Raw genomic sequence first — 24,959 nt, forward strand, 5'->3', positions numbered from 1 at the left:
ACCTAACGAAAAAATTTATATATTTATGTATATAAATACGGACACGTTCACGTTTTTGCCGACCTTTTTCTCTTTTTCATGCTCTAGCTAACGATTTCCCCCAATTCTTCGCCTCTCATTTATATTTTACTGCCGAAAAGCACTAAAAGCGTTCGTTCGGTAAGTGGCGATGAGACTTTTCCGATAATAAGAAAATTAATTCTAGAAATTTCTGACTGAAATGGTGATTATGATATTACGATGCTCTTTTCTTTTTAAACTTACTTTCAAGTTCTGGAAATACTATGACGGTGAGTACAACAGCCCGAGAATGATGATAATAATAATATTTACAAATTTAAGAGAGCTCACGTGAGGAGAGAGAGAGAGAGAGAGAGAGAGAAAACATTATTTCATATTCGCGAAATCCTAACGCTCGGTGTTTTACGGTGGTTTCAAATGGTGAGGGTAAAGCCCACAGAGTGCACGTCCTGTCGGCGCTCGTGCTCAAAAATGAAAATTCTGTCGGATGCCATCTTCCGGAAATAACTTTGTCTTGGTGATGAGCGGCGACGACACTGGTGGAAGCGGCAACGTCAAATCCCCTGGAAACAAAAAACAAACCGATTAATAACGTCATCATTCATCATTATTGTCACGACGTTAATAATAATAATAATAATGAAAACCTTGTAAATCCGTCAAGACGAGTTTGTTATCGTATCTTCCGGTCAATAGGTAATAAGCGCTCGGTGAAAACCTTATCGGTCTTATGTCTGACGAATGAGGTTTGACACATTGAACGTTTCTACCCCCAAGAATGTCGTACAAAACGCGTTCGCTTGAATAAAACGGCCGGTTGATATGGTTATTGTATTAATGTATCTCTGCAACGGCTATGCCGGTGAGGGATCCGCTCCCCCCCTCGCGAGCTGAGGCTGGAATGCGGGTCATACTCCTACGACTGCCCCTCCTTCCCGGGGAAAAAGCGCAATGAAGCACATACAGGAGTTTAAGTTGGGTAGTGGCTTCGGCTGATTCCCACACTCTTCCTGCTACCAAGCGGGGAGGTTATTGCGAAATGCCTTTTTTTTTTTTTTTTTTTTTTTGATGATCCAGGAGAAATGCAAGAGTTACGCACAACCCCTCCTGCTACAGAGGGAGTGTGGGGATCGGTTTGAAACCAAAAGAAAGCCTAAACGGGGACCCCTACCCACTAAAACTTCTGGACAAGTCGGTAGAGCGTGACCTGTATGGAAAGGGGGGGAAGACGCTCGTGGGAGTATAACCTACATTTCGGTCTCCCCTCTCCGGTAGGTCAGAACGTTAGCCGTTCCACATGATCGTTTTTGGGCAGGTCCGCCCTGATCTCCGTTCCGTCTCCTCCTCGAAGATGAGAACGCACCTCCCGGGACGTTCCGCACCTTCTTTCGGAAGTGTCCTCCGGTCCCTAGCCGTGGGGTATTGGACGGGAAACGCCTGTCTCCTGATGATGCGATCGGGGCTTGGGATTGAGACTTACCACGTCACCTGAAAAGAGGTAAAAAGATTAAAGTGAAGAATTATTATTTGATCGCATCCTCCCTATCGGTGTGGGGAATAGAAAGGGGGACAGAAGAGGAATCGACCGAGGTCGCCGACTCTCAAAGAAAGAAAAGAAGTGTGTGTGTTCGCCCGACGACGACGGGTTCGCGCCCGCCGCCGCCGCGTGTTCTCACCTCCACGTTTGCCACGCATCCCCCGCAGTCCGTCCGCGTTTCGTCCCTGCCGCCTTCCTATTGACTCTTGCAATCCGAAGTGCGAGAATCCGACCGGTGCGGACTCCGACGTCGTCGTCCCGATCTTCATCTTTGTTCGCATCTTCTTTCTGCCGTTGGAATGAATCGCACGCACCTCAAGCACGCGAACCACCTCCCGAGAATGACAAGTTTCCGGAGGCGAGTCGATCCCCCGCGAAAAGAGCCGGACCATCCCACGCAAGAAGATCTCCACGCCGTCCTTCCACTCGCATCCCCGTTTTCCCGGAGCAGGATGATGAACCCTGAAAGAAAAGTGTCGAGTCCCACACTTTTTGAAAAATGATGATTGATAATGAAAAAAAAAGACAAAAGTCAATAAATTATTTATTTATTTTTTTTTTATTTTTTTAAAATATTAATACAATTGAATAAAAAAATTTAAAAAATTATACAAATTAGAAAAAAAAAATTATTTATTTATTAATAAAATTCAGTCTAAAAAAAAAAGACATTAATTAAGTAAATCATGCAACGAAATAATACAATGATAATAATAATAATAATAATAAAAAAGGGAAAATAAGAGAGAGAGAGAGAGAGGAAAAGTTTTAACCGTCATTTTATTAATTATGTATATATATGTGTGTGTAAAAAAATAATTTTCCCTTCGTCTGTTTGTTTGTTTGTTTGTCGTAAGTGACGATTTTCTTCTTCCACTCTTACTAAAAAACAAACAAACCCCCCCCCCAAAAAAAAAAACTCGTTTGTTAATATATATATATATATATATAAATATAATAATAATGTTTCTTTACAAAAAAAATTTAATTTTTATGATTGCAAAAAACACATTCGTCGTACAGGATAAAAAGACAAAAAAAATGTGACGTCATGATTATATTTAATCTATTATCAAAAAATAATGATAATGATAATGATAATAATAAAATACTGAAAAAAATAATAATCATAATGAATTCTATTTAATCGACCCGTAAAAATCCCAAACAATATCAAAATCACTCTATTCTTACTAATCCCGGTGGGAGAGGGGAAGGGGAAGAGGGGAGCGGGGGAAGGGAAACGAAAGGGAAGAGGGAGTAGGGTATGGTAGAGGGGGAGGAAGCGAGGAAAGTAATCTCTTACACAACGTGTATAAAAAGAAAAAAAATCAAAATAAAATCATTCTTCCAATCCATCGATCGATCAATCAATCAATCAATCGTTCTTACGTCATTCGAGACATTTTCTCCCACCCTTCTTTCTTCTTCCTCCCTCTCCCTCTTCCCTTCCCTTTACACCCCTCAAAAGGAAGCCCTAACCATTCATTAATAATTACACTTGGAATTTATTTATTTTTTCTTTTCTTTTTTATTACTTTCTCTATATCTACAGTAAAAATAATAATAATAATAATGATGATGATGATGATAATAATACTAAAGAAAAAATTCCTAATACTAATAATTAAAAAAAATATGTATACAAATATATATATATATAAAATGTGGAAGAATCAGTTTATTATTACTAACTATTATTATTATTATTTTAATACGAGAGCTTAATGATCGATGATGATAATAATAATAATAATAGTAGTAAAATCACTTAAAAATAATAACTTACATATATAATAATTACAAAAAAAAACTCGGCGGATAATAATAAAAATAAAAATAATTTATTTATCCATGTACTCGTCGTGTATGTATATGCACTTATGTACCTATGTACCTATGTATTTATGTATGCATGAATGTATAAATGTCAAAATTAAAAACTCCCCGACCCTTCTCACTCGCTCCTCCACCCATCCTTCCACCAACCCTCCTTCTGTCTTTTACATTTTTAACATCATTATAATTAATTATTGTTTTCCCCCTCCCCACCCTGCCCATCTCTCCTTTTAGAGAAAGGGAGCTAGCCTTTATTTTGTCTTTTTTTTTCTTTTTTGTAATACATGAGCAAAACTTAATACATTCATTCATCTTTTTTTTAGAGAGAGAGAGAGAGAGAGAGAGAGAGAAAATATAATTCACACAAGTTTCTTTTTTCTTTCCCATCGCTCTCTCTCCTTCTTTCTTTCTTTCTTTCTCTCTCTTTCTAGTCCTATTTAGACTTCTACACGATACAAAATAATTTTTAAAAAAAATTTAATTTTTCGAAAATAAAAATAAATGAGAGAAAGAGAGAGAGAGAGAGAGAGAAAAAACATTAAAAAAAAAAAAAATTTCATTCGATCAATTCTCAAGTCTCGCTCTCTTGGCAAATTATTTCATTTTTTTTTTTTTTTTTTTACATTTTATATATATAAAATTTCTTTTACTTTTCCTATCGTATACAATGTTTAATTATCATCATTATCATCATCATCATCATCATCATTGCGTTTGGGCGCAAAAAAAAAAGGATAATCATACGTATAAGTAATGAACACGAAAAATGATAAAAAAAAAAAAATTCGCCTGAGAATAATCAATCAATCAACCGTCAATTAATGATAATGATAATAACAATAATCAATAATAATAATAATAATAGTAATAAAATAATTAAAATATTAATACAAAAAAAAAAAAATGGAATATCACTGCTGCGTCCGAATATAAAAAGTATAAAAGAGCGTACGAGAGAAAGAGAGAGAGAGAGAGACAAAAAGAGAGTATATCAAAATACAAAAAAATAATAATAATAATAATAGTAGTAGTAGTAAAAAAAAAAAATCAAAATTCGTCGTCCTTTATCAATTAAAAAAAAAAAAAAAAAAATTTCTTTTTCCTTTTTTAAAAAAAACTTTTACGCTTCACCAGGTTGAAACTCGTATAATTTGTTGATTTTTTCCTTTTCCGCTTCCGTCGAATCCCTGGCAATAAAAAGTGTGTGTGCTATCCCGCAGGCTACCTGATTTATATGAATCCCATCGAGAGTTTTAACTTCGACGGGTACGGTCGAACTACGCCGAAGCTCACCGATTCCCTGATGACAAATAATAAATTATTATTATTATTTTCTTTTTGTTTTCCCGAAAATGTACATTCATGGCTAAGAGATAAATAATAATAATAATAATCTTACTAATTCTCCGTGAGTCGGACTTGGACCCCATGCAATAACACTTTCGTCGGCTGCTACGACGATGGAAGTAACGGAACAACCCACGCTTCGAACGTTCCAACCCGATAAATCCTGAAGTGGTTTCGGATACATGTTTGCTTCCCCCGTTCTTTTCGTTTGACCGAACAAATAAACGGCACCTGAGAGAGAAATCGTACAATAACAATATTATTCACCGTATTACTCTCTTCGCCATTTTTATATAAAATTAAACCATCCGACCCGCGCTTACTACCACGTCCGCACTACCCCCCCAAATATACATTCACAAACATTACCGTAGTCATTTATGGCCAATGTGTAACTTGAACCACAATAAACGCTTTTCACGCCTCTCGATTGTGAATCGAAAAATTTAATTAATCTTGGAACGAATTCGTCTTTGGGTTCGGCATGACCTAATCGTCCGTAACCGCCAAATCCCCACGAAAATAATCTTTTACGACCGTCTATTGCCACCGTGTGATTTTGCCCACACGAAAAATCTAATATTTCATCCACCTGCAAAACAAAACAAAAATATTATAAATAAGACAAAAAAAAAGGGGAGGGGAGGGGGGGGCGGGAAAAAGAAGAAAAGTTTACCTTTACGGGTACCGGATGATTATCTTTACCCTTTTCGATAAACATTCCAATTTTTTTTGGGGCAAGCACACAGTGAAATGATAATTTGTTACTATTAACGAAATATTGGCCGTCTGTATTGTGACCTAATTGACCGTATTCAGGTAAACCAAACGAATGAAGAGATCCTCTCACGTCTAATATCATACTGAATTCGGCACCGCAATCAACTTTAACTATTGGAGGCCCTTTGTACTTAATCATTCTCGGAGTTTCTAAAGTCTATATAAAATAACACACATTTAATATTAATTTTTTGGGGAGGGAGGGGAAGGGGGCGTTTCTTATCCTATGAAAAAAAAAATGAACCTGAATTGTACTGCTTCCTATTCCGAGTTGACCATTTTTATTATCACCAACGGAGAAAACTGTACCCCTTTCTGTTAAAAATAATGTGTGACTTCTTCCTGTCGCTGCACCGACAATTATGTATTCTTTTAATGATTCGACTAATGTTGGTAAATCTCTAGTTTTTGTATCACCCACTCCCAATTGACCTAAAATGTTATTTTTTATTAATATATTTTTACTATTTAATAACTCGAAGAAAAATATTTTTAAATAAATTAATTTGTTTAAGAAAATAATAATAAAAAAAAAAAAAAAACCTTTATCGTTTCTACCAAATGTCATGGCTTTGCCCTCTTCAGTTATGATTACACTGTGAGCAGAGTTACAACCTGTCGCTACAAGTCTTACTCTGAATTCAGGTACCATTCGATGTGGAATATATAAATTAATTGGAGTTAAACAAGCATTTTTAACACTTTTCGGAGGAACTTTTCTCCCTGCTAAATCCCAATTGACACCACCACAAATGAGGAGAACTCCGACATTACCACTTAATTTTTCTTTCTGTAAAATTTTTGGATTATTATTATTATTAATAATTAGTCATGTAAATTTCTTTTCATTTCAATCGATATTATGTCAATTTTTCTTTCTCTACAATTGTTATTTATATTAGGCGCAATTATAAATGTAAACTAACAATGACCTCATTAAAAAATTATTTTTAATAATAAAACATTTAATTAGGCAAAATTAAAAATTTTAAAAAATGATGACATATGGTTGACATAAAGGTTGAAATTAGTAAAACTTTTAAAAACTATTTTTTTTTCTCATAAACAAATCAGTTGAAAGAGAAAACAATTCAAATATCAATTTGAAAACTTGTTTGTTATTAAATAAAAATAATGAATAAAAACAACAACAACAACAAATTATTCATTTCTCTATAACGTTTTTTATTATTATTTTTATTTTCATATATATATATTTTAAAAAAAGTAAAAAATAATGCTTTGTAATTGATTTTAATAAATATTTCATGTGAAAAGAAATAATAAGAAACATAATTCGACCATCTGTCATATTTCCAAGAAATGTGTGTCATTGAAAAGAGCGGCGTATTTTCATTATAATTGTATTTTTTATTTTTGAATAAAAACATAATTAAATATTTGTTTATTTAATAAAATATTTACCAGTTTTTCCGAGGCTTCGCTTCCTGGCAAAAATTCCTGTACCGCATCGGATGATTTATCTTCCGGGTCATCAGCCCCGTTATTGGACGCGTCGCTCATAGAATCATTTTCATCGTCAAATTCATCACCGTCGCTTTCGTCTTTTTTAACTTTCTTCTTTGATTTATCTACTGTAACATCGGATTTACGTTTCGAAGACATTTTTAACTAAATTTTTAAGTCTAATTACCAACGATAAACAAACAATTATTGTATAAAATAATAATTCCTTATATTTATTTTTAAAGGTTTATAACGAATACAAATACAAAAAAATGCTATAAACTGGCGAACTGCTTGGCTTGGTTTTTTGCAGAACTGCCAACTTAAGACTTTTTTTCTTTCGTACGTTCCAATCACGTTAAAAGGAATAAATAACAGCAAAAAAAACCGTTAAAAACGGTTTAATTCTTTTGAATTATTTTCAACAAATACAAAAAACAATTTTTGTTTAATTTTATTGATTAATTGTTCTATTGAAATTTAATAACATTTGTCACTGGTCTAATTGGTAATTAATTTTATAATATTACTAAAATTGTTTTTATAAATTTTCATCTAATAATAATAATATCGAATTTTATATTTGACAATATTTTTTTTTATTAAATTTTACAAATAAGAGATTAGAAGATTAATTATTATTTTTATGATTATTAAATCATCATAAAAGGTTTCACAATTTTTGTAAAAATTTCTTAATTAACTTTATTTGCATATTGCATTGCATGTAAGACAAAACTTTGTTTATTAAAATTACATTTTCAATTTGATTTTAAAAACAGGAAAAATGTAGGAATTTTAAAAAATTACAGTAACAAATATTATGTGTAATAAAATTTAGGTTAGTTTTCATTGAATTTATCACATTTAACACGATCAATAATTAATAATATATTATGTTAATACAATAATAACTATTTCATACTACGGTAATTAACTTATAAATTGTTTTTGGGACAATACCTACTTACTCGATAAAATGAAACTATGGTAATTATATTGCATTGAAGTGATTTAAATAAAACAATTTTACACTTTTGAAAATAGTATAAATTAATAAATAAATAATTTTTGGTATCATTACAAAAAAAATCGATTTGGTAGAATATTTTGTTACTTATATAAATTTTTCAAATGAAAATATATAAATTCATCGAATAACTTCTCAAAATGAAATAAATACTTATTGTTCAGGTAAAAACTAAAAAAAATAAATTTTAACAAAATTTCAATAATTACATATGAAACACATTAAATAATTTTTTATCACAGCTTCGAAAAATTATTAAATAAAAGATGGTAAAGATTAATAAATCACATATCTATTAAATCTCTTATTTATCTCGAAATGCTAAACAAATAATAAATACCAAAAAGTAATATCAAAAAAACAAATGCTATTATTATTCTAATTTTATAATGAAATTTTAAATTTTTTAAATCTACAATTATTTTATTTACTTGACTTATAGTTTCTTCAAACGAAGAAGAATTGTCAATGACATAATCGGCTCTTTGACATTTTTCATCGAGTGACATTTGAGACGAAATCCTTAATTTGGCTTCCTCTTCTGTTAAATTATTTCTCATGCAAAGTCTTTCTATTTGTAACTTTTCGGTACAAGACACTACAATTATCTTATGCATTAATTGTACTAATTCTCCTGTTTCGAACAATAATGGAATGTCTAACACAACAAAAGGATGACCTAAAATAAATTTGAACAAGTAAGAAAATTAATTTTCCTTTTTTTTTCTTGTTTCGATTTTCAAAGAAAAACAATTATAATAATGATAATAATTATGGATTAAAAATGGATTTATATAAAAACCTTGAAATCCTAATTTGACAGCTGATATAATCATTTGTTTAATTATTTCTGGATGTGTTATGTAATTTAATTTTTTCCTTTTTTCGACATTTTCAAATATTATTTTTCCCAATAGAGCTCTATTTAATGTTCCATCTTTAAAAAAAATATCTTCACCAAATTCTTTTTTTAATTTTTTCCAAGCTTTTTTCCCAGGTTCAACAACTAAAAACAATTTTCAACAGTTTTTATTTATTTTTTGAATAATCATTCCAAAGTGACAAAAAAAAAATATAGGTTAATGTAAAAAATATACATTAAAATTAGTTTATCGATTTTTATTTTTTTACCTTGCCTAGCTATCGTATCTGCATCGATAACGGGAACGTTATTATCGATAAATAATTTAGTTACCGTTGATTTTCCCGATGCTATGCCCCCCGTTAAACCCACAAAAAACATTGTCTTTATTAATTAAAGAATATATTTTAATTTATACTAGGTAAGAAGAATAGCTGGAGTGAGTGCCAACCTCACCGATCTTGGGGAATTAGTGTCGCCAACTGTCATTTATCAAAATGGCGACAAAATACGACAAATTTACCGCTTTTTCGTTTTAGACTTTGGGTAAGTTAAAATTTATTATTAAAAAAAAATTTCTTTTTCTTTTTTATTTAAATTTGATGAGGAATGTAAATTTCGTTATTTTCGAAAGGGAAAAGAAAAGAAAGGGGAGAAAATCTTAAAAAAAAAAGAAAAGGAGAGAAAATTTCAAATTAATTTTTTTTTTTTTATATTTAATAGTCATATCACACTCTAACATGTTAAAAAATTTGTTTTTTTTTTTTTTTTTTTTAAAACAATTTATTATTTTAAAACTTGATTTTTGTTGTTTGATTTTGAAATTAATTTATTAATTTAAAATAATTAATTAATTATTAACTAAGAAAAAAATACTACAAATATTCGACAATGTCGCATTTAATTGAAATATTAGGACAAGAAGCAATGGATGCTCCATATTCCGTACGCGATTTATGTCGTTCGGTTAACAATTTTTGAAAAATGGGTAAAATTGATAAATCTAAAAGTTCTCCTTCTGACACGGCGGTGCACAAATGACCACCGCTACCACCCATACCGCCTTTATTTTTTTGACTTTTACTCCTTTTTTCGGTGGCGTATATGTCAAATGTTTTCGAATCGTAATAGGGCGGAATTGCGGCGACATCCGGAGTGCTCAATACGTGTGTTAAATTCGTGTTAAATGAATGTTTTTGTGATTTGTTAGAATGTTCGCAACACGTTCTGCTCGAACCTTTTATCGAAGATGTGGGAGACGCTTGCGAAAGACCTCTGGAAGATGCCTGAGAATGAACGCCGGGACTTCCTTGAGTCGTCGATCCGTGACAGGGACCTCTATATCCCCGTTCGGAATCGGAACGATGAATGCACGGAACGTCTAAAAAAAAAACAAAAATCAACTCGAAGGATGATCGTAGATACCAAAAACAAAGAAAAGAGGTTGAAGTTGTCACCTTGAGCTTGTGCAGAATCAACCACACTTGCGGGTACACTAGGGGAAGATTGATTATTGACATGATCTTTGAGCAAATATGGAGAAATTCGACCCTTTTGTGATCCTGATCCTCTCCTGAAGGATATATCCGGTTGCGTCACCCAATATTCTTCTTTTTCAATGTATTTGATGACACCCGAGCTGCTACCGAGTCTTTCTTGACTTTTTTGATAACCGTAATTTTGATATGAACCGTTAATGCATCCAGCATTATTATTTTTGGATTTGGAATCCGCAACACTTTCGTAATCGGACCAGTTAACGTCAGGGTCGGATCCGGTGAATTCAACATAATCACCGCGTTTCTTATAACTTGACCTTCTCTCTTGCGACCTTTGACTTTTTTCGTCCACGAATATTTTCTTCCTTTCTACATTGTTTTTCGTATTGTTTTTTTTTTCCGACGCGTTTGTTTTGACCGTGCTCCAATTAGGAACGCTTGTGCGTCTGTGTTTGAGTTGTTGCTGTTGCTGACACGTCACGAAATTTTCATTTAAATTAGCACTTTTAACACTCGATCTCCTACGTATGTTTTCGCTTGAATATTGCTGATCGTGTTTTTTAAGAAGTTGAGACGTTAAATGCGTCGTCACTTCCTGTATTTTTTTCTCTTGCAAATCGTCGTAAATTAATGAATGAGAGGATTTACCCAGGGATTCCATTTCCGGATGTGATGAAATTTGTCCTTGTTGAACGTGGTGTTGTTGTTGTTGTTGTTGTGGTTGTTGATACTGACGATTTTCGTAATCTTGTCGCGGTTTCGGATGAATTTGTGTGATACCTAATTTTTCTAAATTTTGTTCGGATTTTGTTTTCGTTTCCCCAGGTTTTATTTTTTGAACTTGTTGAGGTTGATGTTGTTGTATTGTTTGTCCTACGGTCGGTCCTTGAGATCTCGATTGCGTTATTTGTGATTGTTGGAATTTTTGCGTTGATTTTTGATCTGGTAATCCGAAAGAAACGTTTTTACTTGGTGGTAAATTTTCATCAGCGAAACGAGTTCTTTGTTCTTTTCTCAATATAGAATCTTGTTTAACATCTCCCTCGGATGATTTTTTAACAAAGGATGTTTTCTTACGAGGACACGGCGTTTGTTGACCGGGTTTTGTTGTATCTCCCATATTGAAACAATCTTCTTCTTGTGATGAATTCAACGAACATAGTGAACTTATTTCAGTCGTTTCCGTTCCGGAAGGAGCTAAAACGAAACCTTATTATAACGACATGCAAACAACAAAATTTTCTTAAGTGAAATCTTTTTTTACCTTCTTTTTTAAGCAAAGGTACGGTGAGTCTATCGAGAGTACCACTATCAGAATCCTGAAGTCCCGAAACGTCACTTCCTAACCTTCTCACGAGTACTTGTAATTCACTCTCGGTATCCAACAATTGTTTTCTAGAAAAACATAAAACCAAAATTTTCATACGTCGTTTCCCTAAAAAATTTTTTAACATGTTTCGCTTACCTGTATTTAGAATGTTGTAATTTGGCATCTTTTATTTTATCTTCTAATTCGCTCGCTATCGAATCTCTTCTGGTTTTTGTTATTGGTCTAAGAGTAGCACGAGTCTTCTTATCGATGACCCCTTGAGGATTTCTTCTCAATTCGACCAACTATCGATGACGCAATACAAACAAAAAAAAAATTACATTAATGACGTCATAATTAAAAAATAACAGGTGATGACGTCAGATAAAATATTGACTAACTTTAGGTACAAACACTAAACACAGGGTTGCCGTTGTGCAAAATATAATGAAAACTGATATTATTATGAACGAAGCATCTTGTTTGTCGGATAAAACAAAACTAATTGCGGCGCCCATGACGCACATGATGACAACGTTATAAACGGACATTCCGACGTATTTCGAATCGTTTAATGCTGGTATCGATACGTGTCGAGTTTCCCAAGCGAGAAAAGCTCCGAAAATCTTTAAATAAAAAATATACAATTAAAAAAATGGCCGCTGTTGTTTTTCCCACAACAACGACAACGACAACCACAATCAAAAAAAAAAATTTATTTCACGCTCTTCTTTATCAAATTTTATCAACGAAATAAAACAAAACAATTGATAAAATCTTCTTATCACCATTAAAAAAAAAAAAAAAATTTTTTTATTTTTGCGAACGCGAACACATACGAATTAACAAACGACAGACAGACAAACAAACAAAGAAACGTACCATAAGAAGACCCTTGTACGCATATATCGAACCAACAAATATGGTCATTCTTTCACTTTGGCAATATTCATTTTCAGGTATTATGAGTATGTCGTCATTTGTCGGATCCGGATACGGATTCATTTGTTTAGTTTCTCTATAAAATGGATCAGTGACTTGCCACGTTGTCATTATTACCAAATCGATTCCCACCAAAACTCCGACGACCATGAAAAGCTGATAATCTTTTATTACCTATTGACACGACAAAAAAAAATTTTTTTTAAACTTTTCTTAATTATTATTATTTCAGGTTTTCTGCAAACGGTATCATCATCATCGTAGCTGCAAAAGGTCAAACCGTCAAAGTAATTAAAAAAAAAAAAAAATGCCGAAATCGTACCGGAAATAAATCAACGGGAAAAAGAATTTCCACTCTTTTTATTTTTTTTCGTCTGCTTTTAAAATAAATTATTATGAGGGGATTTCGGGACTCTCCCGTGGGAGAGGTAAATATTTTACGTTATTTAAAAATTTTCCGTTTTGGTTTCCGTTTTGGTAATAAAAAGAATGTACCTTTTTGTTAAGTTTGACGTCAGTAAATATGGAATGAACTCTCCATGTTTTACTAAACATCGAACCGAATGCTAATGAAAAACCACTCATAAGAAGCCAAGCTCTTGCAGTGCAAACATATGGAAAAGCTTCGACGCTTGTCAATTGAGAATCCAAACCTAAAAAAATGACGCTGCTGTAGGTGAGCATGCATCCTATTATAATTAAATTGTTTAAATATGGCGAAGACATTTTTATATATCTGAAAAGAAACGGAAAAAATAATCACGTATATATTATTATTATTATTAATACGGTCGTCGAGAGGGAAAAAGGCAAATAAAAAAAAAAAAGTTAAAAAGGGAAATTTTTAAAAAGAAGAAAAAAAAAAATGTCTTTAAGCAATTTTTATTTGGAAAATGGGAGTAAAATCAGATTAAAAAAAAAAAAAACTTTTTTCATTTTAAAAACTGGAAAACGTGCAAAGAAAAAAAAGGAAAAAGGAAAAAAGGAAAGAGTTTTTTTTTTTGTTGTTGTTGTTGTTGTCACCCTGATTCTACTTTACTACTTTTCTTTTTTCCAAAAAAAAAAAAAAAAAAAAAAAGGATAAAAAAGGGTTTAATGGTCATCCTTTAAAATTTTCTTTTTCTCTCTCTCTCTTTTTAAAATTCCTCATTTTCTTTATTTTTTTATTTTCTTTATCCTTTTCCTCTTTCCCCTTGTAACATATTTTAAATTGCATATGTAAAAAAAGTTAAAACGAATTTTTTCTTTTTTCATCTGCTTCCACACGTTCGACCAAAAAACGTTACAACGTAAGTAAAAAACAAAAACTATAAAAATTTTCTCTCTCTCTCTCTCTCTCTCTCTTTAAAATTGACGTTGATAATTTTCACCTCCTCGTTACGATCCCCCCTTCCCCCTCTCGGTACGCTCCATCCTCCCCTTTTCCCCGTTCAGCACACAAGCCCCCCAACAAATTTTTAAAAATTTTTCAAAATTTAATTAAAATTCATTTTTCTTACAGTTATCATCATCATCATTATTATTATTATTCATTCATTCATTTTTTTTGCCGAAAAAGCAGGAAAAGGGTAATAAATTAATTTGTTTCGATCGAATAAAGTTAAAAATAAAAAAGAAAATTCTTTTCAAACGTGGTCCCTGACAATATACAACAACAACAAAAAACAACAACAACAGCAAACAAACAAACAAACAAAAAACAAAACTTTAATGGGTTAAGGTCAACCGAAATTAAATAAATAAAATTTACACTGATAAAAATGTTTTTTCACGTTAACGTGTAGCAGACGATATAATACGATCAACTCATGCGATATTATAATCAAGTGATAATAATAATAATAATAATAACAATCATTACCGTCAACATTATCATTATTATTATTATTATTAAAAAATTAAATTTCGAATAGAATGAGTGGTGGGAGGGGAAAGAGAAAGTGAGGGTGAGAGGGAAAATAGAGATTGGGAAAAGGAAGGGATAGATAGGGCGCAAGGGACAAAGAGAGAGATAGTGAGAGAGAGAGAGAGAGAGAGAGAGAGAGAGAGAGATAAAAAAAACTTTACCTTTGGTTTCGAAACATAATATTGATCGTTAAAAAAACAATGGTCATTATTATTCCCAAGCTGGCGGTGCAAGCCAAAAGTATATAAACGGTTAAATTAACTTGATTGTGTTCGAATATTTGAAGCGTTCGGTCTTTCGGGGGATATTTTCCAAGCCACCTGATCACGTGACCCCGGCTCAGGTCCAAACTTTCGGTCACGCCATTAAATTCTCCGATTTTAACTTCTTGTCCACCTGCGATCGATGAAAAAAAAAAAAAATATATAAAATTTCATAGTTCCATTCATCATCATCATCATCATCATCATCATCATCATCATCGTGGCAAAAGAAAAAACATAATGATAATATGGTTTTAGTGGGGTTTTTTTTTTACATTTCAACCTTGCCGTAAGGTTGAAAGGTCAAAGGTTAAAAACAACTCACCTTGAAATTGTTTGAGCATAATGCTGGCTTTTCTTTCGTTGTCGTAAAATCTTACGGGACCCTGCGTATAGAGGGCACGCATGTTGAAAAACAAAAAAAAAATAATAATAATGAAAAAATTGCGTTAAATGCGAGAAAATGCGTGAAAATGACGTGCGTGATGACAAAATCCCCTGCTCATATATATATGTATACCTGAGATTTTTTTTTTGCGGGAGGGTGAGGGTGAGGGGGTGTCGGTCTCAGGTGCGTTTTATCAAATTCTAATTAAATTCTTTTATTTAAAAAAAAAAAAAATATTTTTCAAAATCTATTTTTATATATTATAATAATAATAATAAAATTTAAATTTTTATCGCCAACTTTTTTTTTAAAAATATTTTTCACTTCAATTTTTTAAAAAAAAAAAAAGAAAAGAACAACCAACAAACAAAAAAAAAACAACAAACTTTGTTTCGAAACTTTATTAAGGCATTTTATCGCGTGAAAAACAAAAAAAAATTATTTATTTATTGTTTTTTTTTTTTTTTTTTTTTGGGAAGGGAGTACTTTAAAATAATTTACCATCATCATCATCATCACCATCATTATGATTATGACTATTATTATTATTATTATTATGATTATTATTATTTCTCTTTAATTTTTTTGTTTTTATTTTAGTTAAATAAAATATCAATTAAAAGTTTTTTTTTTTATTTACGGGATATTACAAAAGTTACAAATAATAACTTTTAAATTTTTAGTTTTTTATCTTTTCCCTTTCCCCCCTCGCCTCTCCCCCACTTCCTCCCTTTCCACGCGAGAAACTTTTTGCCAAATTTTCTTTTTTTTTTTTTCTCTCTCTCGATTTCCTCTTCCGGAAACTTTTCCCCAAAAAACTTTTAATTTAAAATTAAATGGAAAATTTTTAATTTTTGAAAAAAAATCATTTAAGTTTTACATATTATTGCCAACTTAAAAAAAAAAAAATTATCAGGTTTGCCAACCGATAAATAAACAAAAAAAATTTTTTTTCCCCATATATTTTTTTTTACGAGGTTGGCAACGATTTTTAAGGTTGAAAATCACGGTGGAAGAAACGAGTCGATAGGGGGGTGAACTTCTGCTAAAAAAGGTTTAAAATAATAATAATAATAATAATAATAATAATAATAATAATAATTAAAAAAAGAAAAAAAATTTTAACGGAAAAAATTATTATTTTTTTTTACTTAAAAAGCAAATTAAAATGATTAATTTGCATAAAATTGTTTTATTTTTTTTTGTTCAGCCATTTTAATTCCATTTTAATTGATAACAATTTTTTTTTTAATATTATTAATTTTTTCTCCTTCGTCTTATTCTTATTTTTTTTAGCATTTTACGTTAATTACAAAAAAAAAAAAATAATAATAATAATTAATTTAAGATAGGAAAATTTCCGATAAATTTATTTTAAAAAAAAAAAAACGTGGCATTAGTTGTTAACTCACCGTCACTCCTTCGAAACTCGTATTTTTCAATGCTTGTAAAAACAATTGTTCCCATAATTGATCGCGATATTTGAAATTTTTCATCGTGTCATTTTTCCTATAGTGACGTATTCGTAGAGCAACGTGTTGTATTGCTAATGCCATTGTCCATATACCATCGTAAGTGTAACCGTGAAATCTCGAATAATGATCGCCACGTAGATTATCATATTCCAGTCTGTATTCTTCTGCTGTCTGTTGCATAAAATAAAACGTGGCAGAAGATAAATCGTTTTTAACATATGGATAAAAATGATGACTTACACTCCCTGAGATTGTTATCTCTCCGTTGGTACTTAAAGGCAGTAAATCAGTCAATATGCAACCTTCTAATGCTTCACTTAATTCTTCCATAGAACAATTTTCGGATTTGTATGATGACGTCAACCACCAATCATTGCTGTAAGTCCCCATAATCAACCATTGATATTTTCTACCGTACATTCCGAACCTTCACCCAAAACAAACAAGGCGGTGGAGTATGGAGAGAAGAAGCAGAAGCAGAAGACATAAAAAAAAAGGTAATTCCGTTTTAATTGTATTCATTATTATTATTATCATCATCATCGTTGAATAAGGTACGTACTTGTATGCTTCGCAAAAAATTTCTCTCGCCCATGATTCGTTAAAATTACCTAAAATGATTCTCACGTCTTTTTCTTTCAATTTGCTCAATGCCGATGAAACTTCGTTGGCAAAACTTTGAGTCTCAACGACTTGAAAACCTAAAATATCTAAATCGGCTACAAGGCGGTTGTGTGCCTGAAAATAACAATAATAATAATAATAAACGATTCGAAACAAAAAAAAAAAGGTTTATAATAATTGGAAAAGGGAAAAATTTTTTCAACCGTTAAATTAGATATTAAATTCTTACGGTAAAGTTTAATTATCATTATTATTATTATTATCATCATCATTGTTTTTGTTTTTTAAATGAACGAGATTAAGAATGATGGCGGTCGCGATGACGGTAACGATTATTATTATTTTGTTTTAAATACAATAAAAACAATGGAAACCTTTGAGTGAGGGGGGTGGAGATTGGGTTGGGGAAGAGAGGAGGGGTGGGAAAATAGAAAAAGGACAAAAATTACGCACGAAAACGAATTAAATAACACACGCGCACACACACACACAAAAGATAAAATTTGATAACGTGAAAATTAGTTCACGGGGTTCGAATAGAAAGAGGAAGAAACTTATGAAAAAAAAAAAGGCGGGTAAAATTTAAAAAACACAATCGATGTGATAATAATAATAATGATAATATTAATTGTAAACCGGAAGGTGAAAAGAGAAAAGGGGATGAGTTCGTGCCACGACGTTTTTGTTTTTTTTTTTTAAAGACTATTTCAACACAACTAAAATATCATAGAGAGAGAGAGAGAGGAAGGAAGGGAGGGGAAAAGGGGAAGAGGAAGGAAACAATTCGAAATCAGTCGAGACAACTTTTGAAAAAGCGGAAATGAGTTAAATTGATTTTTTTTTTTTTTTAAATTTTCGTTGACGAAAAGTAGAAGAAACAAAAAAAAAATTTTTTTTCCCGGTTAAATTCAAAAAAAAAAAATTCTATATATAAATATATAACATGTTCCCGCGGGAAAATGTTGAGTAAATTTTCACGTTGTTAAAAATGTAAAAGAACGTAATGATAATAATATTACACACATACGAGAGAAATGCACGCATGCACGCACGCACGCACGCACGGGATTTTTTTAAATCGGTTGGGAAATTAAATATTCATTTTAAATAAATAATAAAAAAAAATAAAAAAAAAAAAATTTTTTTGTAGTCCGTGTGTGATTCTTACAATGAAAGAGGAAAACAAAAAAAAATTGTTCCCCGTGGAAAAAGTATTATTATTATTATTATTAATAATTCGAAACGGGCGTAAAATTAAAAATAATAAAACAAAAAGAAAAAACTCAAAAAATTTTCTAAGTCGTTCCATAGAGTAAAAAAATTACAAAAACAGGCTTTGAATTTCTTTATTCTCTTCCCTCTCCCTCTCCCTCCCTCCCACTTCCCCGCCTCTCTCTCTCTCTCTTTCTCTTTTCCCAGCCCTCCGCCATTTTTTTTTTGTTTACTCTCATTTCGCTCGGAAAAAATTCTGAAAATGACAAAAGACGCAAACAAAAAAAAAAATGAAAAAAATTTTTTTTAATTAATCACTTTTTTAAAAAAAAAAAAAAAAAAAAAAAAAAACACGAGCGACAAAAAAAAAATAAGCAAAAATGAAAAATCGCGGAGGCTTTGCAATGAGAAAGAGAGAAACACAAATAAACAAACAAACGAAAACAAAAAAAATAAAAATGGCCGACAGACCGTATGAAAGAAAAAAAACGACGACGACAACGATAAAAATGATGATGATGATGGTCATGACGATGACGGTGATGATGTTAATAACGGTGAAGAAAGAGGGGGAAAAAAAAATATATGAGGGCAAACAAAAGAAAATCCAATATGGCGGAATAAAAATAAAATAATAATAATAATATTATATATTTTTTTTAATTAAATAAAAAAAAAAGAAACGTTGAAAACAATAATATTGGTTTATAATAAAGATTCTTTTTTTTTTTCTTCTTTCGTTTCGAAAGAATTCACGTACGAATGGCGGCACTAATGGCGGTTCAAAATAATAATAATAATAATAATAAATGTATTATTATTATTATTATTATTATTATTATTATTAAAACTTTTAATAAATAAAAAAATTTTTTTTTTTTTGTTATTCATTATTGGAATCCGGGGGGGGGGAGAGAGAGAGAGGAGGGAAACTTTTTTATATAAACCTTTTATTCGGAAAATAATAATAATAATAAGTTTCATTTATTTTTTCCATCAATGCCCGCCACAAAAGAGAAAAAAAAAAAATTTCAAATCCGACATTTTTTTTTTCTCTTTTCCACTTTGAAATTTAATCTTAAATTTAACTAACCGATCATTTAATGTTGTTACCAGCAGACGACGAGGACGACGACAATGACAAAGGGTTAACCTTAGGGAACCGCTACAAAACTCCCGGGAAATCTTTACAAATTTTTTTTTTTTTTCTACATTTTTTTATTAAAAAAAAAAAAAAAAAAGTTTTGATTGACAATTTTTCTTTTTTTTTTTTTCTCTCTCCATTCGACTGGACTCTACACTTTAAAAATTGAAAAAAAAAAACTTTGTTTTCTCTCTCTCTCACTCTCACTCTTCTCTTATTTATCCCTCTCTTTCTCTCTCTCTGTTTATTTACAAAAAAAAAAAATTGGCAACACCGTAATCGAGAAACCAGAAGAAAAATCTTTTTTTTTGTTAATTTAAAAAAGAAAAACCGAACGAAACGTAAAAAGACCCGTATTTTAATTATTTAGATTATAATTAAAACTCGTCATTTAATAATAAAAATAAAAAATTTTGTAAAAATAAAAAAAAAATATATAAAATGATACATTTTGTTAACGTTTCGATTATGACAAAACCTAATCATTTTATAAAATTAAATGAAAAAAAGAAAGAAAAATTCTCCTTTATACATTGTTAACAAACTTGAGGTCGCGAGGTAAACGTTTTGTTTTTTTCCCCCCCTCTCCCCCCATTTTTCTCTTACGACATTTATTTAATTAAAAAAAAAAAACTCCCGTGGGATATTCGAAATTGTAAAAAATAATAATAATGATGATAACAACAATAAGAATTTTTTTTGTAAAAATAAAGAGAAAAAAAAACTGGAAAATTATAAAAATCGTCCATTAAACATTCGATTATTATTTTTTTTTCCAAACGTTTGTTTTGTCCATGAAATATTCACAAAAAAATTATCTGGAACGTTTTCTTTTTTTCCAAGAAAACTCGTGGAATAAAAAAAAATTTTTTTTTTTTTTAATTAAATCCGTTCGCGTCACGTTCGTTCGTTCGTTTTAAATCCTTAGAAAATCTTTTTTTTTCCTTTTTTTTTTATTATTCTTGTAATTTTCGTTTGTTTGTATAACGGTTAAAATAAGAATATAAAGTTTTTTTGTAATGACGAAAAAATAAAAAAAGGAAAAGTAAATGAATCGGAAAAAAAAAAAAAATCGATGGATGGAACGTTCTGGAAAAAAAAACTTTTTTTTTTTTTCCACGAGTCATTCTTCGAGTTAAATTTAAAAAAAAAAAGTTATTAAAAAAAAAAAAAATTTATGCAAAAGTAAAAGTTAAAAAATTTTTTTTTTTTTTTAATTTTATCCATTAATACCTTTGAATAACTTTTTTTTTCCCTTTTTTTTATAAAGTTCCCTGGAGGCTACTATGAAATTTATAACGAAGAAAATGGTGGGAAAAAAAAGAAGGAAAAAAAAAGGAAAAACGGAGAAAAAAACCGCAACGACAATGGCCATTTTGTACGTAAGTTTTTTTTTTTTTTTTTAAATCTCAAAATTAAAAATTTTTTTTTAAAAAAGGAAAAAAAAGGAAAAGGAAAAAAAAGGAAAAAATTTAAATGACTCGAAAATTTTTTTCTAAACGAAAATCTTTTTTTTTTTTTTCCAACAACAGCAATAAGTTTTCCAGCTTTTCTTTTTTTTTCTCTCTCTCTCTCTCTTCCCTAAAAATGTCAAACGCAACCGCGATCCCTGGATTTTTATTTATCCTCCAGTATTAAAATTAAAAAAAGGAAAAAATTTATTTTTCACTTTATCCCCACAACAACAACAACAACAAAAAAAAAAAAAAAAAAGAAAGGAATTATGTGTTTTTATCGAGAAAAAAAAAAAAAAAGTGAAAACAATCGTGACACGAGAGGGAATAAAAAATATCAATCGTGGCATTAACCGAGGGAAAAAAAAATTTAAAAGTTCAAGAAAAAAAAAAAAACCGGAAAAGAATTTAAAATTTAAATAAATCAATCGAATAACAAGTTACTCTTACTCTGAAATCCTTCAAAGGAAATTTATAAAAAATCATTCAAAGGAAAAAAAGGAAAAAAAAAAAAACAAAAACAAACACGTATAAATAAATAAATAAAAAAACGAAATAAAAGGAGAAAAAAAATAACAAAAAAATTTTTTAAATCGATCGATATATCGAACGATCGATAGATCGAAATAAATCGTTTATCCGACGACGACAGCAACGCTGCCTGTAGTTAAAAAAAAAGAATTAATTTATACTTACTAGTGAGTATCTGGGCTCGTTTTGGTAAATCGTTCCGACTCGAGTCCAGTTGAACTCTTGAAGAAGTTTCAGTCTTGGAGGATTGAAAGCATTTTCGCTTGGTACGATTCGAAAAAAATTTGGAAAATTATCATTTGTGAACATTGGATGAGTATCAGCGTAGGACAACTGGAAAAACAAAAAAAAATTAGATTAAAAAAAAAATCTCTACGATAAAAAACATTATTATTATTATTATTATATTCACGGAGACGAAAAAAACGCCGTTTACGTTATCATCTTTCTCTCTCTCTCTCTCTCTCTCTCTCTCTCTCTCTCTCTCGTTTGAGGTAAAAAGATAACAAAATTTTTCGTAATGTGACGTCATCACATCCTTTTGAACCTTCATCACCCTTTTTTTTAAAAATGATTATCACCTTAAGTTTATTTTTCTCTCTCTTTTTCACTCTTTCTCTCTCTCTCTCTCTCTGACTCTTTTTCCCTTTTCCCTCTCTGTCTCTCTCTTTCTTTCTCTTTTTCACGGTTTTGATTTTTTTCTTTTTTATTGCGATTCACTTAAGCGAATCGAATGAGTTTTTCATCATCATCATTATCATCATCGGGATTTCAGTTATTTTAATTCAAACATGGCGTCCTTTAATGTGATTATTTAAAAAAATCAGTAAAATTATTAATTAATAGTTTACTCGTGAGATTTTTTTTTCTTTCATTTAATCATCATCATCATCGTCACCATCGTCACCATCACAATCATCATCATTGTTGTCACCGTTCGAGAAATGCACATTCATCAAAATTAATATCTTAATTATTTTCTTTTTCTCCCCCCCTCCCCCCTTCTCCCTCTTATTCCTCCTTCTTCCTCCTTCTCCCCCTTTGCCTCCAAGTTGATTTTTCGTTTCCTTTTTCTTCCTTTTTTTTTTAATATTTTATCTCTCATTCCAAGTTTGTTTGTTTGTTTGTTTGCTTGTTTTATGTTTTTTTTTTTTTTTTTTTGTAAATGCAAATTTCAAATTAAAGTAATTAAAATGAAAAGGGAGAGAAAGAGAGAGAGAGAGAGGGGGAGAGAGAGAGAGAGGGGGAGAGAGAGAGAGAGGTAGATATTTTTTGTGGGGTAGCGCCATTTTGAAAATATTTTTAGGAAATTTAAATTTTAGAGACAAAAAAAAAAAAAAAATCACTCGTATAAAAATTTTATGTTTTTTTTTTTTTCCTCTCAAAATGGAAAATGAAAAAAAAAAAAAAAATTCATTTTATTACACAAATCGGGTCGCACGTTTTGAGAGAGAGAGAGAGAGAGAGAAACAATTCACTCAGTTTTCAATGAAAATAAATAAAAAAAAAAAAATTTCTTTTATATTTTCTAACTGAAACGAAAGAAATCCGACATTTTAAATAATAAATAAATTTTTTATAAGTTTGCCAAAAAAAAAAAACTGGAAAACTAAAAACGTTAATAAATCAATAAATGAAAACTTTCGTTGTCGATTCCAGTAAAATAATAATAATGATAATAATAATAATAATAATAATAATAATAATAATAATAATAATAATAATAATAATAATTTCTTTTCTCGGTTTCAAATTTTTCATTATTTTTTCTCTCTTTCTCTGTTGTTCCTTCTCTGTTCTCTCTCTCTCTCTCTTTCTTTCTCTTTTCTTCCTTTAATGTGTCCTCTCTGTCCCCTTTCTCTGTCTCTCTCCCTCTGTTATGCCCTCTCTGCTCCCCCTTTCCCTCTGTTGGCCCTCTCTGCTCTCTCTCTCTCTCTCTTTCTCCCTGTGTTGTGCACTCTGCACTCTTTCTCTCTCTTTTTCTCTCTGCTGTGCACTCTCTGCTCCCCCTCTCTCTCTCTCTCTCTGTTTACATTTCAAATTTCCAGTTAATGCTTGACATTTGTCGGAAAGACGATAAAAAAAAAACAAAAACTCGAGTGAAATTAACCCGTTTAAAATTATAAAATTAAAAGGACAAAAAGTTTTATCAACGATATCAAAAAGGATTAATTTTTTTGAAAAGGAACAATTTATACAAGAAATTGATAAACTTTTTATTGTTGATAAACAAACCAACAAACGAACGAACAAACGAAGGAACAAACGAACAACAAAAAATAAAAAACGACCTACAATAAATTCATCACGCAAAGTTTAATATTAATAATAATAATTTATATATCTAAAACTTTTGATCGATTTTATTATTATTATTATTATCATTTAATTTTATTTACCATAATAATAATAATAATGATGATGATGATGATGATGATGATGATATTTAAAGAAATTTAAACAAATCATAATGATGATTATTAACTGAAAAATTTTTTTTTCCGTTTGATAAAAAAAAATTATCAAAACCGGAAACGAATTAAAAAACGATAATAATAATAATTACGTAATGTTTATTGTTGGCTGGAATCCGACTGGAAAATGTTTGGCAAAAAAAAAAAAAAATTTTTCCAAAGGAAACCAAAACAAAGAAGACCTTTCGAATTCTCCGGCGTCGAAAAATTTCTCGTAAACGTTTCTCTCTCTCTCTCTCTCTCTTATCACGCATTTCAACATTCATTTGATAATGTTCCCCCTCCCTCCTCTTCCCTACCCCCTTTACTTATACTACTTAAAAAGGGTTTTACCTGTGTTAATCTCCAGTGTTTGGAAGCTTTGGCAATCGGATCCGTTACTTGAGTGCACGCGGCTCCGAAAAGCATTAATTTATGCGGTCCTTCGTGTATCATGTCGAACAATGATTTCATACCTACGGCAGCATTGCACTGGAAAAAGAAAACATAATAATGATAATGATAATAATAATAATAATAATGATAACAATTAAACAGACATCTGAAATGTTCGAAGATTTATTACTTTAAGGATTCGGGGAAAAATTCCGAAATTTTCCGCGTTTAATGATAATAATAGTAACAATAATAATAATAATAATAGTAATAATAATAATAATTTTCCATTGGGGGAGTACCTTTTAAAAAAAATTTTTTTTTTTTCGTTTTATATTCTTAATAATGTTTTTTAATTACTCATTTTTGTAATTAATGAAAGAGAGAAAGAAAGAAAATTTTCTCTCTCTCTCTTTCTCTCTCGTTTGATCAAACAATTTATTATTATTATTATTATTATTATTATTATTATTAATGGAT

At 30.5% G+C, this 24,959-nt stretch overlaps 3 protein-coding genes across 3 annotated transcripts in view; all 3 read right to left on the reverse strand.

Moving 5' to 3' along the window:
• Positions 1-4,517: 4,517 nt before the first annotated feature.
• Phum_PHUM155370 (uncharacterized protein) lies at positions 4,518-7,150 on the reverse strand (the record flags this gene model as incomplete). The annotated part of the gene is made up of 7 exons (XM_002424791.1): positions 4,518-4,697; positions 4,797-4,975; positions 5,114-5,336; positions 5,421-5,681; positions 5,769-5,956; positions 6,083-6,314; positions 6,950-7,150. The coding sequence occupies 7 exons, from the start codon at positions 7,148-7,150 to the stop codon at positions 4,518-4,520; spliced, it is 1,464 nt and encodes a 487-aa protein (XP_002424836.1).
• A 1,175-nt stretch (positions 7,151-8,325) lies between these two features.
• On the reverse strand, positions 8,326-9,264 carry Phum_PHUM155380 (Dephospho-CoA kinase, putative; the record flags this gene model as incomplete). The annotated part of the gene is made up of 4 exons (XM_002424792.1): positions 8,326-8,342; positions 8,458-8,700; positions 8,824-9,027; positions 9,153-9,264. The coding sequence occupies 4 exons, from the start codon at positions 9,262-9,264 to the stop codon at positions 8,326-8,328; spliced, it is 576 nt and encodes a 191-aa protein (XP_002424837.1).
• Positions 9,265-9,758: 494 nt separating this feature from the next.
• The window catches only part of Phum_PHUM155390 (class C metabotropic glutamate-like G-protein coupled receptor GPRgbb2, putative), a gene marked incomplete at both ends in the record, with an annotated part of 52,133 nt that continues 36,932 nt past the window's right edge, over positions 9,759-24,959 (reverse strand). Inside the window, 14 exons of the mRNA XM_002424793.1 lie at positions 9,759-10,264; positions 10,341-11,579; positions 11,647-11,777; positions 11,848-11,996; positions 12,093-12,317; positions 12,574-12,807; positions 13,129-13,369; positions 14,701-14,935; positions 15,128-15,188; positions 16,603-16,836; positions 16,906-17,092; positions 17,228-17,403; positions 21,796-21,963; positions 24,438-24,575. Coding sequence (XP_002424838.1) covers positions 9,759-10,264; positions 10,341-11,579; positions 11,647-11,777; positions 11,848-11,996; positions 12,093-12,317; positions 12,574-12,807; positions 13,129-13,369; positions 14,701-14,935; positions 15,128-15,188; positions 16,603-16,836; positions 16,906-17,092; positions 17,228-17,403; positions 21,796-21,963; positions 24,438-24,575 — 3,924 coding nt within the window. The remainder of the gene's footprint in view (positions 10,265-10,340; positions 11,580-11,646; positions 11,778-11,847; positions 11,997-12,092; positions 12,318-12,573; positions 12,808-13,128; positions 13,370-14,700; positions 14,936-15,127; positions 15,189-16,602; positions 16,837-16,905; positions 17,093-17,227; positions 17,404-21,795; positions 21,964-24,437; positions 24,576-24,959) is intronic.

The sequence above is a fragment of the Pediculus humanus genome, genomic scaffold (assembly GCF_000006295.1).
Source record: "Pediculus humanus corporis 1103172107500 genomic scaffold, whole genome shotgun sequence".
Classification (NCBI taxonomy): Eukaryota; Metazoa; Arthropoda; class Insecta; order Psocodea; family Pediculidae; genus Pediculus; species Pediculus humanus.